Source organism: Cataglyphis hispanica, chromosome 8 (assembly GCF_021464435.1).
Source record: "Cataglyphis hispanica isolate Lineage 1 chromosome 8, ULB_Chis1_1.0, whole genome shotgun sequence".
Lineage (NCBI taxonomy): Eukaryota > Metazoa > Arthropoda > Insecta > Hymenoptera > Formicidae > Cataglyphis > Cataglyphis hispanica.
This window is the reverse complement of record NC_065961.1, coordinates 3,921,465-3,939,503: the sequence shown is the minus strand read 5'-3', so window position 1 is coordinate 3,939,503 and position 18,039 is coordinate 3,921,465. Positions and strand designations below refer to the sequence as shown.

The 18,039-nt window shown below is 40.3% G+C and overlaps 2 protein-coding genes across 8 annotated transcripts in view; one reads left to right on the top strand and one right to left on the bottom strand.

Annotated features, from left to right (window-relative positions):
• The window catches only part of LOC126851350 (mediator of RNA polymerase II transcription subunit 20), a 77,905-nt gene that overhangs the window by 51,084 nt on the left and 8,782 nt on the right, over nucleotides 1-18,039 (bottom strand). The gene's annotated exons all lie outside the window — the stretch shown is intronic.
• Nucleotides 1-18,039, top strand: part of LOC126851344 (facilitated trehalose transporter Tret1-2 homolog) — a 62,214-nt gene that overhangs the window by 37,130 nt on the left and 7,045 nt on the right. For 3 of the 5 annotated variants that reach the window (XM_050595215.1, XM_050595214.1, XM_050595217.1), the window contains 4 exons: nucleotides 12,648-12,749; nucleotides 16,740-16,873; nucleotides 17,313-17,559; nucleotides 17,649-17,933. In XM_050595215.1, the coding sequence (XP_050451172.1) occupies nucleotides 12,648-12,749; nucleotides 16,740-16,873; nucleotides 17,313-17,559; nucleotides 17,649-17,933 (768 nt within the window). Of the gene's footprint in view, nucleotides 1-12,647; nucleotides 12,750-16,720; nucleotides 16,874-17,312; nucleotides 17,560-17,648; nucleotides 17,934-18,039 lie in introns of those variants that run through there. The other 2 variants (XM_050595219.1, XM_050595218.1) reach the window with 2 other exon arrangements.

Sequence of the window (18,039 nt, the reverse complement as noted above, 5' to 3'; positions counted from 1 at the left end):
ATCGAGAAACGAGTATGAGTATCTATTCTATCGCTCACGTACATGCATAGGAGATGATACTCGTAGTGCGAGCAAGCCCGAAAGTGACGTGCACTCAGTTACCTTGAAGGATCGTCATCCATTTTATCAGTGGATTGCCTTGTCGGAAATATCACTCGACTCGAGTATTTCCTATTGTGATAAGAACTCTCGATAAACTAACACCCCCATCACAACAAATTAAAAGAAAACATATGCCAAAATTAAATTATTTAAATTACGCATTTAAGAATATATTTATGAGCTTTCTTCGAAAGCTAGTACCTCTATTATTTAATACTTGCACAAAATCCAAAAGTAAATATATCAGAATTAATTATTTTTTAAATGCTTTTAAGAGCAACTGAGATAAAATGTTATTTATTATAATTTAAAAAATATTAGCTAACAGGGGCAGAATATATATAAGACCAAAAACAATTTTTTCTCTCGATCTTTTATAATACTTTACTTTGTTAGTTTTATCATTCGGTAGGTTAAAGGTGGATTTCTCCGCTTTTTTCAAAATATAAAAAATTCAATTTTTTATATTTTGTGAGTACTAAAATCAGGATATATGCCAAGATCAAAACGAATTTTATATTCTCATTTTTACTTTACTTTTATGAAGATGTGTGAAGATCCAAGCTCGTGAATATATAATTTTTTACCCTATCCTGTATGCAATAGATCCGAATCCGCAATAGATTCCTATATACATCACCGTATTTGCTCGGAATAATTGATAAGCGGTGATTTGGTTCATGTAATAGATCCGATTATATATCGCGCTACAATTAAATTGTCGTCGGGAGCTGGAAACGTGTATGTTTATGATGATATAATTTTACATTATTTTTATCGATGATTTATTTATAATTATCATCAATCTAAAAATAATGGAAATTTATAGTCTCTCAATTCAGTTTAATCATATGATTTAATATATATTCTAATACCATATGCAAAGAATATCGTGAAATTTATGAGTGCAATATTTTTATCTTTCCTATGAATTATATCCTCATAAATATATATTCTTAAATGCGTAATTTCTTTGTTCGGCTAAATATGCTCGTGTTACATGAAATGAGCGATTTTAACGAAAACACACAACGGCATTGTTGTTTAATATTCCGGAATAGGCTCCCCCGACGACTCTTCTCTTAGGTCCTAATAATAGAGTGATGTTTGCAAACTGGTTGCGAAAGAATGGGATATACTGTTCAGCATAATTCATCCCTTCTATCTGTGAAAAGTGGAGCACGTGCCTCCGTGCATTTTTTTCGACAGTCGAACGAATTTTTCCATAGTCAGCCGGATAACCCCCTTCACTTCACCCTTCGACTTTTTTTTTTTTTTTTCGTTACCAACAACTCATAACTGTCTACGTACGTTATATTTTTATGTATATAAAATGAAAATCTCGAAAAATGTTTATAAATATAATTATTTTTATAAAAATGTTCAGAAATTTTTTACTGTCAAAATTCATAAAAAATAGACGAGAATGCTCGATGTTACGAGACAACGGCAAGTCCAAGGATTTAAGTTCTATTGCGCGAGAGGAAGAGAAAGCGAGGTTTCGAAAAAAACGCGCTTTTATTAATCGACGCAATCTTTGTTTCCAAGCGCGATCATCGCGAAGAGACGACAGCTGTCATCAAGGCAATAGCACACAGAGAAAGAGAGAGAGAGAGAGAGAGAGAGAGAGAAACTCTAATGTTAAGACTATATGTACGATCGACGCAATTTGCCAATTTTATGCACACTTCGCGAATAATGATTGAAAGTAGAACACGTGACCGCGACGCGGCATTGTTCGCGGCGTGACAATGGAATCGGATGTTTTGTTGGGGATAATAGAGCGCATGGCCTACACGCTAATGAAAGGGTTGCACCTTTGAATACATCGAATGCATATATACGCGCGTATCTAGGGCTCAGCGGTGCTCAGATCGGGTTGATCCCGAGTCGATATAAACAATGGAGATTTCGAGCCGAATTTACGATCGATACGCGCACGTCCGCACTCTTCTTTCATCGCAGTTTTTTTATCCATCGGCAGTTTTATTTTGTTTCATTTTATTTTATACCGCATACGCATTTTTCCCCGCAGTTCTATTTCACCGCACGATAATCATTCATGGACGATAAATGTTTCATGTCACGCGGAAAGTTTTAAGTTTCCTATATACTTACACACGCCGCTCGCTCCTAATCTGTTTTATTTTTTTATCATTACCTTATGAGGCATTTGATGCATAAAAAGTCATCTCTATTATGCATATCAGCCCGTTTGCGCATGCAAAGTGTAGCGATGCATGAAGGATTATCTTTACTATGCATATAAATGTCGATTATCCGGCGACGGAAAGGAGGAGGGAGGGGATGCATCCCACGTCCATGTGGCTCCTGTTTTTGCAATAAGAAACATTCAAGGCCGCGCTGTATGCGTCAAGGCTAACGTAATGCCTATCGTCAATGTCGAATGAGCACCGTCGCCCTATAGGACGCGCTGCAGAGCGTGTCTGTTATAACACCCTCCGAGGCCAATGTCAGAGTTCATATGTGTACTTTAAAATGCTCGTAGAACAATAAAAGGGGGGAGAAGGGAGAACTCTCTCTCTCTCTCTCTCTCTCTTTCTGGTATCCAGACGAGAGTGCCACTGCACATTTGCAAGTCCCGATTGTGCTATACGTACGAATGGCGGCGGACGATAGTTCCAATGTGCGTGCGCGCACAATGTCGAATAGAAGAAATGAAAAGTACGATTACCATTGAAGAGAGCGAGCGCTGAATATATCTCTCCCCCGCAATAGGTATCTCTCGTCGTTGCTATAACTCATTGTCGGCGCAACGTGTTGTAGATCGAAGACGCATTCGCTCGTATTGAAAGCGAACATTGGAGGTCTAGTTGAATCGCGTTCCCCTGACCTGGGTTAGATGTTGAAAGTGAAATCTTATCTTATCTCCGGACGTTAAATATCGCGATAAAAAATTGAATCTCCATTATTCTTCACGCGTCTCGGAAATTATGAATATTTATGATATACAGAAATGCATACGAGGAAGCTGTTCTCTTCAAAATACGCGTTTCAAGAGAGAGATATTTTAATGAGAATGTACGTATTATGTCTGCGTTCCGTCCATCTATCAACAGAGTTTTGTTAGCTCTCGCGCGTACAGACAACATGTGTGTGTATATGGTGGATGATATTTTGTCGCACATATTATTTATTCACATCTCCTCGTCGCGTATATTTTACACGTTCCACATTTAGAATATCCCGTCTACGAAACTGGTGAATGACTTCCGTTGCCGCGTAACGACCGTTACGCATTTTACTTTATCTCCGGTTTGATGTCGGAGATCAACGCGTAAAGCGTATAACAATTTACTTCAAAAAGATCAATCTCGCTGAGTTTTGGAAAAAAAATTCGGTACTTGTTCCCAGAATTAAAATTTTATCCCATACTGTAATTTTTAATAATTATATTTTTTCCACTCTTTATTTTTGACATCACAATTTTAAAAGAAAATATTCATATGAAAATTTAGGAGAAAGAATCGGAGCGCAAAGTTCCTTTGCGAAAATTGATCTTAACATTTCCGTAGATTGTAAAAGCCAATCGTGTTACAAGGAAAGGCACTGTTTGCGTATAAGATTTCCGTACTCCGATAAATCTGGCCTGAAGAAACGGTTACAAGGGGAAAGTAGTAGGTGTGACCCGCAAATATTTGCCCGACAAGGGAAAAAGGGTGAATAAATACACAGGAAAGAGGATGAATCCGATGTTAAGTATTTCCCGATAAATGTAAGACAAATTAGCGAGCATACGAATTATCGATTTTTATAATAAGACATTTATACGCACGATATGCACGACTTTCGTCTTTAATATTATATAAATAAATAGAAAACGAGTGCGGTTTATAAAAACGTCTTTACGCAAAATTCCGGAAACAATAGATCTCGCGGGATTAAATTAATTAATTACATTGGATTTCATTTATATATTATGGGAAAACAAAAAGTGTATCATCATATATTCTCGTATATTGTAAACATGTAATTTTGCAATAGATGTATATTAACTATATTAATATAAATAATATCAGTCTTCTTTATATATTATAGTAAAACAGCACACAGTACCTTTACTATTTAAATTATTTTCATCTATTTTTTTTTTTTTTTATTTAAATGAATTCACTCCCACGCGCGTTCACATTGTTTTAGTCAAATATACAAGAATATTCCTCGTAGAAAACAGGCTTCGTGCAGCCAACGCAAATAGACGTCCCCTTTTCTAGCCCGGGACTAGTTTCGAATTAACATCACGGTACTCGAGACAAGCTTCTTGATAACTCGCGATTCAATTCCGAGCGGTTCGTATCTATGATCAGTCAAGCGCGAGGCTTAAATTTATTTTTAAACGCCCCTGCGGACCGTCACGATCAAACTAAAACCTTCGGACATCGTTGAAATTCCAAGTGATTCGTTTCTATTACACTCTGCTCTCCGCGCCATTAAATCGATTAGTTTTTCTCTAATTATCTCAGTTTAAAGTATAATCTCTTACGTTAATAAAAAAAACACTTTGGAATGCTTCTGCTTATAAATGCAGATATATGGAAAAAGGTGTGAAAATTATAATTTTTATTCGAAACAATGTAAAGCATCTCTCTTGATATCTATTCTCATATTGATCGAGTACTCTATTCGATTTGAGAAGCATTATCCGATTTCACGCGGGAAAACGTAATTGGAAACAGCTCACAGAGTTCTACATATCGTCCCCATCCGTTTGGACATGTAAAGTCACGAGATGTTGGAATGGGATACTGATCCCATAAAGAGAGAGAGAGAGAGAGAGAGAGAGAGAGACGAAGGGTCGGCAGGTCAGAAATACCGTCCCTTGCGGATCGTAGAGCGATTACCTAGAAATGCAGCGAAAGGAAGAAGGAGCGTCTCTTCTCACTCTTGCATTGACAGAGAAATTACGTCGCGTTACATCATATTACGTGGACGTGGTAAGCGATACTTCAAAGTATCGCGCCAGCAGAATGCGAAACGAGCGTGAGGGCTTGTGCTGTCGCGCGGAGAACGCGACGTAATTGGCGTAAATTCCACGAGACTTTATTGGAATATTATTGCGCGCGGGAGTGTAATTTAAATATAATTTATCGCGAGTTTTCATACTTTTCACCGATATAATATAAAAATAGAATTTAAGCAGCAAATTCTAGAACTTCGATTGCGTAGAAAATGAACGAGAAAATGTCACGATCGCTATCGCGCAAAATCGGAACGGCCGCATGAAATACGGGCTGTGCATCCTTCGCACCGACTCGATTCCGATATCCGTCCGATTCCGTCGTGTATCGTGAAATAGCGCTGTTAGCGTCTCGCGTGTACCTATGAGTTTTCAAACGCGCGATTAGTTATCGGCGGTGATCACCGAGGTATGAGAGAAAAAGAAAAAAAGAGAGAGAGGGAGAGAGAGAACCGGATCGAACCGGGTTTATTCATGGATCACCACGTGCCACATGGACGGGTAATTCTTCTTCTCGTGTCTGGTGTGTCCACCTCGTCTTTCTCTTCTCGCCGACCGTGTCTTCCACGTGCTTTCTTTCACTATGAAACCAGTCGCGCGAGCAGACCAACATGTAACAGGGTCGAGTTAAATATTGCCGGCTGTGAGAGTAGGAAACGAGGATGCATCTCGAGAGACAAAGCGAGAAAGAGAGAGAGAGAGAGAGAGAGAGAGAGAGAAGACCAGCATATCAATCAAATAATTGTCGCGTCGTCGCGAGTTACGGCTATTTAGAAGTATCTGTTAAATGTAACGCAAACACGGCACGTGGCATCGTGGCTTTATTCTTACAATTAGCGCAGACTTCGAAAGTGCCACCTGAGATTCCTCTCCAAAAGGAAACAAAATACTTATCCCTACATTTTAGAATCCGCTCAAGAAAATTGTTAGAGAAGATTTCACAAGTGATAGTCGGAGAACGGCAGAAAAAAAATAATATATGCATGCAAATAAAAATAGATAATATATAAATCTTTAATTTTAACATTCAACAATGTTTCTATAATTTCTGTAACCTAAATTCTTTAGTATTCTCTTAGATAAAATTCTATTACTATTTGAGTATTATTTGACAGCGTCATTTAAATTAGGAAAAGGATTATATTATTTTGATCGTTGAATACATTTTGTTTTGAAATAACGCTCGTGCTGCGTCAACCACGAGCCCTTAATGATCCTTATAACTGAATGACGAGGAGAAATAGAAGGGGGGGGGAGGGGGAAAGGGGGAGAGGGGCCTCGTGCTGAGAACGTGGAAGAGAGACGAGGAGAGAGAGTTCACCCTGTAATACTGGGGATCGTGACTTACATCGAGTTCTGGTCATTATCCACGAAGTTCAAGCCCAAATGCATCGTGCATCTCGGGGATTACGGGGTAAATGCACCTTAAGCGTCGAATCTGCCTTCGCGTCGATTCATATTTCCACGAGAATTTATTACCGAAGCGAAGAAGAGAGAGATACCTTTTCTTTCTCTACTTTGACATATCTCGGCGGATTCTTCTCTCTCTCTCTTTCTTTTCATGTTTCTCCGCAAGATTCATGCTTCGTCGGATTGTAAATACTTCAACGATTTTAATTGTCGGTGTCGGTGTCATAAATCAATGTCAATTACAATGAAAATAAAGATTAACGGTCGAATAATTTACATGAGTTAGACTTTACGGCGAAACATTTCTCTTCCGTATAGCGATTATTATTCTTGTAAACAAGGATGTAACACGAAATCAAAAGGACTAATTTCTGACGACTAATTAATCTATTCTCAGCCCTCTGCGTTAAATAAGATCAGAATTTGATCTTATTTAGCAAACGCTAGGCTATTTAAGAAATCAATAAAAAAAAAAAATGGAGATCAGCATATAATATAACGCGCCTTTTATCGGAGCGGCCGTTAAAACGCCAGCTGAGACCAAGTGTTCACGCTCGAGTTTACCTCGTAAAAGCTAGGAAAAAGCGTCGGACGCGCATAAGTTACTTTAAGTAGTCCAAGTCATCTTTTCGCGCGAGCCCTACGGGGTAATGTCGCGCGATAAGCGGCTATTTCGGAAAAAGAGGAAGAGGCGGCGATGAAATATGTGACGGACAAATTGGGCCGGTTGCTTTAGACGGCCGCAGTTGGATATACGGTATTCATAGCCACTTGACCCGAATGCGCGCGAAAAGAACGGTATACACGGGGTAGCCTATATAAAATAAAATGTAAAATACGGGATGTAAGTCGTATTTCACAGTCATCCTCTCTCGTGCGACTCTCCTCGCAGTTTGCCGAATGTATACATACCTACCAGCTGTCTCTAGTTCGTACCTGCTTTCCCCCGCGGAAACGAAAATCGTCGCTGCGAGAATCACGTCCGAAACGACTCGCGCGAATGGAAATGTCGAGGAGTGTTATATGTACATCGCTTTCAATTCTATTTTTTTCCACCGATCTAGAATCGCTTTCAGTCTGTGAACGTGAAAAAAATTCTCCCTGTCACGTTCTCGCTGCGTGATAAAAGAGAGAAAGGGATAAGAAAAAAAAAACCGATAGGAAATGCACCCTTTCCTTCACTGCTTTTAATTGTCTGACTCTACGCATTATCATCACAAATTTTTTTTAATTATAAGCGACATTGACATTTTAATAATACCAGTACATTTCAAAGACTATAGCAAAATTTGATAAATATATAAACATTTAAATTTGTATAAATAATTCTGAAAGACATATACATTTAGATAAATAATTAATTTTATTAAGATACTGAAATATGAGAGAATTCAAAAAAATAGGCAGCTTTCAACTTGGTGTCGATTGTGCGAGCGTCGTCAGACTGATTGCCACATAAAAGTGTCAAATCGCCAAATTTTCTTTTCGGGAAAAACCAACAATAAAGGACGAAAAATAGTACGGCAATAATACAATGCGTTGCGAGAAACTCGACGCTCGTGAATTGGGATTAAACTTTCTAATGAATGAACCGTAGTCTTGGCTGAGTAATGTAACGCGCCGCGTATAATTAATGGCTATGAGTTCAAAGACAACTTTGCGCGATTAAGCAACGCGATACATACTTGCTATTCACGTGTGAAGAATGGCGGGAATGTCACGACCGTTTTCAGGACCGTCTCTCATTCAGAGCTTTTGAATTTTAACCCAAACGAGAAAATAAAGCTGTTTCTCGAGATTTTTTATGAAATTCTCTCGAGTGTCGATTATTAAGTGCCTCCATCTCGAAGTTTTATTTCTTTTCTAAAGCACCAACCACTCGCCTGCGACGGACGAAAGAATTGGTCCCTCGTTTACCGAAATTCCACAAAATATTTCACGCGCATTTCATTTCAACGAATGAATACTTTAGCGAGCTGTGCTGGCTCGAGTTTTGAGAATGAGCAACATGGCCGAAGTAACGAATGATATATCTGATGTTCATTTCGCTGCTGCCTCGTGTTTTCGCGCAGGATAGGAACGCTTACGTTAATGAAATCCGTTCGTGGAAGATCCCCTCGTAAAAGCTAGTGAAGAACGCCTAGAGGTAAAAAGTGCTGACGAAATTAAAAGCTGCTACTCCCGGGATCTCTTGACAATCGCTTGACGTATAACGCCTACGTTTAAATATTTCCGCAAGCGTTTAATTATTTAAATTTATAATTAAGATCAATAAAAATATATTTTTTCTTCCCGTCTCCCTCCCACATGTTCGCTCAATTTTATCATGAGAATATTTTTCTTATCCGATGAAAAGATTATTGTTTCATTAGAGGATTAAAAATTCTATGCGCAGTGCACAACAAAGGATCAATCCTGGAGAGTGATAATAATGCATTTATCTAGAGATACGTGAGTGAAATGAAAAATGCCAGCAAGGCAGGATTTGAACGTGTGTTACGAGCGACGTGGCTATACATATTTCGGTAACGTGATCGTGAACGAAACATTTTATATGTCACTGATATATAATGCATATCTCACGACACATAATACGCTCTCGTAAACGTCATACGCGAATTAATTACGTTTGATGTTTGCATTTGTAAATGATACGAAGTCGCTCGCGCATAAAATGAGAGGAATCACCGCTCTTCTTATCTTTCGTTAAAAAATCGCGTAGAAAATTTAATTATCCGGGATTATTAAATTCCCCACAGTTAGAAATTAATCACGTCAAGCTGATAAGACTCGACGACTTTCGCGTAAGAATTTCCGCAGATAGTTTTAATAGAATCTCTTCGTCGGCGTGTATCTTTCGCCGTAGCATGCAGCTCGCGTTATTATTTTGCCGTCTCGTTCGCGGCGTGGTGATAAAATTCTAATAGCGCGGTTATAGTGCCCGATTCTGTGTGCATTTCCTCGCGTAGAGTTCGCTCCGCGTGCTGCTCTTCTCCCCCATTTATTCCTCCTCCGGTCGGAGAGAGAGCTTCCCGTCTTATCGCAAAAATCAGTAATTAAGTTACGTTTGCCTCGGTACCCTCGCCGAACGAACGCGCGATCCAACGATTTCGAAACGACAGCGGCCAACCCTCTTTTAGCTCGCGGCGAAGAGTGCACGAGAGGGAGGGAGGGAGGGAGGGTGAGCGCATCTCTTATTAAATCTCGACACGGAATTATTATTAAACTACGCGCACTATCCGTCGTAGGATCGTTCGAGGTGCACGTTTCAGGGGTTTACTCGTGATCGTAAACGTTCTCGACCATTCACTAGCTCTTCCCGTGAAATAGTACGAATTTCACGCGCGCGAATTTTATTAATTTCCAAATTATAGCCCGCTTCTCGCCGTACAAATGCAATTTCGAATTAATCGATATCGAACACAATTTCCTTCGGGGCTAAACGCGCGACCGAGTGTCAAATTATAGATTCGGAAACCGCGCGTGCGAGCGCACGCTGCGATCTTTTTTCTTTCGCTTTTACCGCCGTTTAATTAGCCGCGCAGGGATGGGCGAACGTAAAAAGGGCCGTTTCAGTCTCGTTATCTTTGGTCCTGCATTGAACAAAGAAAAAGAGCGGTCAAAGCGAAATTTATAGTACGAAGTGTTTTAACGACGTTTTTACGCCGCTTCGCTTTGGAAAGATAAATTTCGAAGCCGTTGCTCGCGACTCTCGTGTCCATTTTTATCGATATCCCGATATTCTACGAGAAATATTACTATCTCGAGATCTGCAACGAAAATATAATTATAACGTAATCGTCATTATTCGCACAAACAACTCTCGCGTTTCCGGCAAAATTACAGCGATATTAATTTTCCCGTATTATAAGTAAATTAATACATTCTCCGGAATACAAAGAAGAGACACCCCTATCGCTCTTCCCTTCCCCCATTCTCGTTTCTTTATCTGGACGATTCGGAAGTTAGTACGACACACCGCACAGTTCCAACTATCTGCAAACTCTATTCCGGCAGAATCGTCCTCGTGGAATTCCCTAGCGTATCCCGAGATATTGATTTTGCGACACGATTTGCCGGGGATGTCCACCGCACACGCTCGGGAAATAAATCCGTGGAGACGCCTAGACGAAAGGAAGGAAACGTGAGAGAAATCACATTTGGTAAGTTCTCCGGAACTTACCTGTCATTTCATCGATTATGGAAAATCGACCGGCTCATCTGTCACGTCGCGTCGGCGAGAAGTAACTGAGAGAGAGAGAGAGAGATAGCGCGAAAAGAAAAGCGGCGAGAGAAAGGAATGTATTGCGACAAAATGAAATAGATTAATAGGAGATTCGACGGAGGATTAAAAAGAAAGAATAAAAACCGCAAAATTCTCTCTCTTCGGGAGATCGATATCTCGCGTGAATCGGAAAACATCCGCCTTATGCTATTGATTTTCGTTATCTGTGTTTGATATTATCTGCGATTATTTGTTTGTCTGATAATATTTTAGAATATAATTTATGAAAACGTATCAATAGTCCCGGACAAAGTTCGGATATATAACAATTTTCTTTTTCCATTTAATCTTTTAATTAAGGGAACATCATGTAAAAAAATTTGAAACGCGACTCGAGAATATTTTTTCTTCTTTATTTCTCTTTTGTATGTCTTCTTATTCTAGTTCAACGCGAGACACCTTCGGCCGACGGTTTGCTGACGGCGTGCAAAATTTGGTTCAGGCAAAACCAGTTAGTCGTAAATCACGAAAGGCGTGAACACCAGACGGTCGACGGTATAATTCACGCGATTGCGCGATATCGGAAAATCTTCGAGAGCACCGTATCGGATATCTAATGTCGTCTTAAATATAAAATAAATAAACAATGAAAGAGGACTACGCGCCGGCGGGACGCCTAACGGATCCGATCTTAATGGAGAGAGGGTTCGACGGTGATTTAGATAAGGTCATTTTACGGTCTTAATAATTAATGAACGCGTGACGTTCGGCTTTTATATATTTCTTCTTTTAAATTCACTTGAGCGTGTTGTGTTCCCTCGCCAACTAATCCCGAATCGTTGCATAATATATTCATATAGAACTTATAATTACAATTAAATTAAAATTAATAATTAAATTATAATTGAATTGCATTGGAATTGCATGGAACTGTAATTAAAGTAATCAGTGGGAATGAGTCACTTTAATCTGTGCGCGTTGATTAATCATCGTAATGAGCAAAAAATTGTGAGAGAAAAGATCAATAAAAGATATGACTTCTTGCTGCGGTTTAATAAAAACGGGACAATTTTAGGGCGTCATTTTTTCACGGAAGGCGAGCACTTTGAGAAGGTCTACGAAGGAAATTCGCGGGTATTAAGGTCGACGTCCATATTGATGAAGGTCCTCTCGAACAATAAACGGGCCGATCGTTAAATCCGAACGAGAGTAATAAAGCCATCGGCTGATACGCGTAAAACCCGGCTTATCGCGCCTTTATTCCCACATCTTTCACCAATATCGATCTCAACATCGCGTCGATCATTGTCGAGTGATTATCGGGACGCATAAAATGAGACGCAGATAATGACTTTAGCTATTTGAATTATAAAGCAACGTTACGATTGCGTATCACATGTTCTTCCGCGAATTCGACGCGCCGAGCTATATGTCACCGGCATCTCTCTGTTGTTCGCTTCAACGGAGCTTGATGCGATAACTTAGATGATAGCCTCCCAGAAGTAGTATCTTTTAAGCCAGCCGGCTATTGCCTAAATAACTCGCGTCCAAGTCGGTAAGATAATACGAATGATTGACGGTCCACTCTCGGCCCTCCCAAAAGGGGCAGCTAATGTTTCTGCAGTCACCAGACTGGAAGAGAGGGCGAGAAAGCGTATTATCAGCCGAAAGAAAGTTATACGATAAAAATATCACGACGTACGAAACTTTCTCGTCGAAGGGGCGAAAGAAATTACTCGCAAGATGCTATATCGATTATAACAAAAAAAGTTTCAAAAAGTTAAAATAAATAATTAAAATAAAATAAATAATTCTAATAATTGGTTAATAATTAATTATTAAAATAAAAAGCAAATATGAAAAAACAGAGAACAATCGCGCGCGTTAAAGAGTCAATTTTAGTAAGATCGTTTTTTTTGCATTCTGTTGCAGGTGACAACGATACCGGACGAGGGCGAGGATAATTTCAAAATGCCCAGGGCTTCCGTCGTACACATGGCATCGACGGCGACGAGACCGCAGCACATGTCACAGGTATCTACACGATATCGTTTTTAAAAGGTTTTGTCAAGTTTGTTAAAATAATAGCAGACGTGATTATCCTTATATCCTCCAGCGCGAGATTTAAAAAAAAAAAAAAAAATAAGTGTCTCGTGTATATCGAGTGAATACTCCCTTGACATTTGTACGGCGATGACATAAGAATGGCAACAAATATCCTGTCAAGGAGACTCCTTATAGGCGTCTAATCTAATCCTCACGGCTCGAATGGCCGTCGAATTTACGACAGTTTATTTTCACTCGAGTATCCTCCAGCGATTTGTGCTCCTCGCTATCGGGCGCGTATCCGCAGGACATAATTCTTAAATAATCCGGCGCGATAAATCTTTTTCTCCTTGGCAAGGGGCCATATTGATATGCAAACACCGAAGATAGCATACTGAGGCGTAATTGAGTGGTCCGGTTTAAAATGGATATCGAACACGGAAGAAGTCGGGAAGGGACGGGGAGAGGCTTTCGGTTGGGAAAAAGACCGCTGTCGTACACCCACACGTATACTCGGTGCGCACTTAACACGGTACCAGCGCCGACCATCGTCATAATCATGTAAGCGGCGAGACGACTTTTAAAGCTCGTTTTTCCGTCTCTCTCTCTCTCTCTCTCTCTCTTTCCTTTTCTCTCTCGTCTTCCTTCACCCATGCTCGGTTAATAGTTTTAAGCTAATGGCTCCGCCGGCTAACTTCGACCCGATGCACATCCCCCGGCTCTTGCGGAACCATCATCCCGAGTATTCGCACGGCTCGATGCAAACGAGCTTTTAACGTCGTATCCGCGCGAGAGGAAGAGAAAAGCGCAGAAGAAGCATCTCAAAAGAAATATGCCGAAAAATCATATCGCCAGATGCGATCGCAGGCGGAAGCGAAATTTCTTACGTTCGAGAGAGAGAGAGAGAGAGAGAGAGATACGCTCTGCTATCCGCGTTGAAATTTTCCAAGATTTTTCCAAATATGGCATAGATTCCAAATTTGTTCTAAATAGATATATCGTATTAAAATACCGATCAAAAATCCCATTTTTATTCCAGATATGGATTTTCGATCTAGGAGTGTCGAAATTCATCATTTTTTTTCGCAGATCGGATTAAATAAAATTGGCATATTGGCTTTTATAAAAATGGATAAAATATTCCCCTTTTTCATATCCGTCTAGATATAAAGCCTGCAAAAGCGGCTGCTATTCGTAAGATAAAAAAAAATATTAATCTGTTCTTAAAATCTGATTCTATCAGAGAATACAGAATATTTAATTTAATTTCTTGGCTCCGTTTGATTAATGCAGAGCTTTAACAAAAATTAAATATCGACCAACGCTAATTGGGGCGTTGTAAATTTCTATCTGAGCAAAGTATCGTAAATATTCTGCTTAAGTGTAATGATATTTTATTAGAGAAATCGTATTAACATGAATTTTTCTTAGAATCAGCGTTTCTAAAACATTACACTGTCGATTCTAATCTTTACCGGAACTCATGATTCCTTTGAAAAATCTGATTAAAGATTGCAATTAGCAATTCCAGAAGCTTTTTCTATTAAGAGGATACTCTCGTCGCGCGCAACGTTGCGTTTTTCTTCAGCTCGTTAAGATTCCTCGTTCGCGTCATTAATAGAAACCGTTTGCCTCGTCTCGCGGACGATGCCGTGACTCGTATATATGTATACAGATAAATAGCGCTCGTATACTCATCAACGTCTCGTGAACCGTAATTAATATTCCAAAATAATTCACCGCCAGCGCTTTAAAATAAACGGAAACTTATCGGCGCTCATTACCGTTGCTCAACGTTTTCCTGAATGCGCCATTCATCGCGCGGCGGCGCATCTCGATAATTAGTCGAAGAAAGCGACTCGTAAACTTATGTCCATTATCCGCCATTTGCCGCTCTTGCGCACGTCGTGTTATACGAATAATTAAGACCGACAGCATCCGACGTGTTCTCCGTCAGTTCTGCTCCAGCCCCGGACTCGCGCGATCAATCACGTTACTTAAAAAGTTATTAAAAAAAATTCTTATAAGAAAAGATCTTTTAATAACGCATGACGAATGAAAAAGTTGCGGCAAATGTGAGGTTTACTATTAATTGTAATTGACGAATTTGAATTCTCGCGTCCCATCTAATGGGATGTATAAACCTATAGCTCTGTGTCATCATCGCGAATTTCGATAGCATCGAGAGAAAAAACGAAGATGCGAGTCGTAAATTGCATCGCGTCTCCCCAAGTCGAGCGTAGTCTTTTGCGCGCCAATTAATCGATAAGAACTTACGTCTCCGATTGCGCTATAGTTTTCGCACGATCGGCGGGCGTAGAGGAAGGGAAAAAAAGTCAGAAATGGTTTAATTGCGAAGCGGCGCTTGAGGCAATCGCGCATATTAATCGCGTATATTACGAACCGTCCTACGCTCGCTTCTAATGGCGAGCCAGATAATTGAAAGTGCATGCAAATTTATGTGGGCTCGGCGTTTCAAATTCCTTATCGAACACGAGTTTGCTGCGAATGTGAGTCAACGGGTCATCGCGTCGCCGGTATTTTTGTCACGCTTATTCGTCAAAAAAAGAAAAAAAAAAAAATTAAACATTGCGTCTACATCTATTGACGAAAGATTAGAGTTTTTATACGAAATATCGGTGAATTTTTATGACGAGTATCGTGCGAGTAACGCGCGACTTTATGGGTCAGCGCGCTGCGTTTTGTGGAACGAGATAAACAAACGATGTTAAATTATTCAATATTCAAGATTAGGTCATTAATAATGCAGAGAGTATCACGTAAAAAGATTCATACAAATATCCGATTCGATCCTGTTTCTGAATTATTTTAGCAAATTTTATATTTTAATAAATTTGTATCAAAACAATATATCCGAAAGAATCGTTGAATTTTACGAAACACGAGCTTGCACAATCATTTTTATCGCTATAAGAAGATATTGATTTCATACTCGGATGGATCTCTTGAATTTTTCTTTGCATCTTTCCGCTTGAATTCATTTCTCTGTACGAAATTATACCGTTGTTTACCGAGAGGAAAGCGATACGCAGAATGCACACGAGACAAACTTACGCGTATTCGCCCATTGTCGCAGAGCGAAGGATGCATATATAGCGTGTCCATGTATGTGTGGCGTCGGTACTTTGAAATAGCTTTTGCCCGTGTGTGCGTATGTACACGAACGCGGGCCACGCGAAATGTTTAGTATTCCTCGCGAGAAGCCAAGCCCAAGCTTTCAATTTGCGGCTAGCAATTTGTTCGCCAGTTGCTCCCCATGGCAGCGCGAATTCGCGAGCTCCAGATATATACGTATAGTATATATCACCGGAGCATCATAAAGCTAGGTGGATAAATTTATACCTAGCGTCGCTGTTTTCCGCAATTCAGATTAACATGTTTCGCGATTATTGCATGTGTTAGTAAATACACTGTAAAAAATTTTCTAACAATTCAGACAGATTTTTGTCTGAATTTTCATAGCTGAGTGTCTGAAAGAAATTTCAGACAATCTGTCTTAATCTTCAGAGTCGTTTTTCGCAAAGTTCAGAAGAGTGTATCTGAAAATTCGGACAGTATCTGCAAAAAAGCTGCAGACACTTCGTCTAAAGTCTCAGTCAGTTTTTTTTACAGTGTAGAATAGAAAGTTAGCTAAGATGAAATATTTTGATAGAGACAGAGTCGATAGAAAGAAACTCATATTTTTTTATGTCGACTTTAAGCTTTTGGCAATTTAAATATAAAATTCAGAGAGAAAAGAAAGCATTTTGTTAACATTATGATCTTTACAGAATAGTGTATGCGCGACTACAGAGAAGATCAAGTATGTAAAAGGAATACATGCGCGTGAATTTCACATACCCGGCGACGTAAACAAGCCGAGTTGACACATAGGTCACATGTCTACATAAATTCTTTAGCATCATCGTAAAAGGACAATTTACGCTCGAATTCATCAGAATCCGTTTATCTCGATAGGTACTGGCGACTCTGGCATTATCTATGGGAACTCTTTCCTCCGGTTTGGCCAAGGGTTATACGTCGCCAGCGTTGGACTCGATTTTGGATAATCAACGACCGCATCTTTATCGATCATCCAACAATGACACGTGGTAAGATTTTTTTTGTTTTCATAAAATTTTTTGACAACAGGATAAAAAAAGTTTGAATAATATATCTCTTAAAAATATATCGCGTCACGTTTCGGATTTCAAGTATCATAAGCAATTAAATTCACGCTGCCTGTGATAACGCACTCCTGATACGCTCTTGGCGGCTAATTCCGGTTGGGCCTACTGCGAGAACAAGACGCAAGCTCATTCCCTCTCTCTCTCTCTCTCTCTTTCTCTCTACTCGCGGAAGCTATTCGCAAATAATACACGACAAGCGAGACGCCGCGGCCAAGAGCGATTATGTTTGCACCTGACGTCTGCCGTATTCCGGCAACAACAGTCAATAATATCGAGGGTGTATCTTCCTGGATTATCAGCGCTATTAATTAACGATGATTAATGTAATAATAATCGTAATCGCGCCTACGATTTGTCGCAGGTCGGTTCTCTCGGTTACGCAACAGGAAGCCTCGTGGGTCGCGTCGCTGTCGATGCTGGGCGCCTGGTTCGGCGCTATGATAGGCGACTGGATAATGCGGCGAGGTCGACGTTTGGCCCTACGCGCTACATCCCTGCCCTTGGCGGCGGCCTGGATCCTGACGGGCGTCGCACCGTGCGTGGAATTGGTGTACGTCACGAGTTTTATCGGCGGTCTTTGCTGCTCGGTCATCACCATGGTGGCTCAGGTAAAGGGAGAGAAAAAGAAAAATCGATCGATCCTCAAAACTTGCCGATCGACCGTATCGTACGACGAGCGTGATTCTTTTCATGGCAGGTGTACATATCGGAAATCTCGATGCCCGGCATCCGCGGCTGTTTGTCGGCGATGTTGAAGGTGCTGGGTCACGTCGGCGTCCTGCTGTCGTACATAGCCGGTACATATCTGAATTGGCGGCAAAGCGCCCTACTGGTCGCCGTCGCGCCGTCGATGCTCTTTTTGGGGACCCTCTTTATACCCGAGACACCGTCGTACCTCGTGCTGAACGGCAAAGACGATGAGGCCGCGCACAGTTTGCAGTGGCTGCGCGGGGAACACGTCGATATACGGCACGAGCTGCAGGTGATTTCGAATCTCCGATAGAGCGACGCGAATAAATAGATTCGCTTATTTATATATTAATCAATTCTCTCCCGAATCAAGATGACGCGAAATATTCCCTGACGAT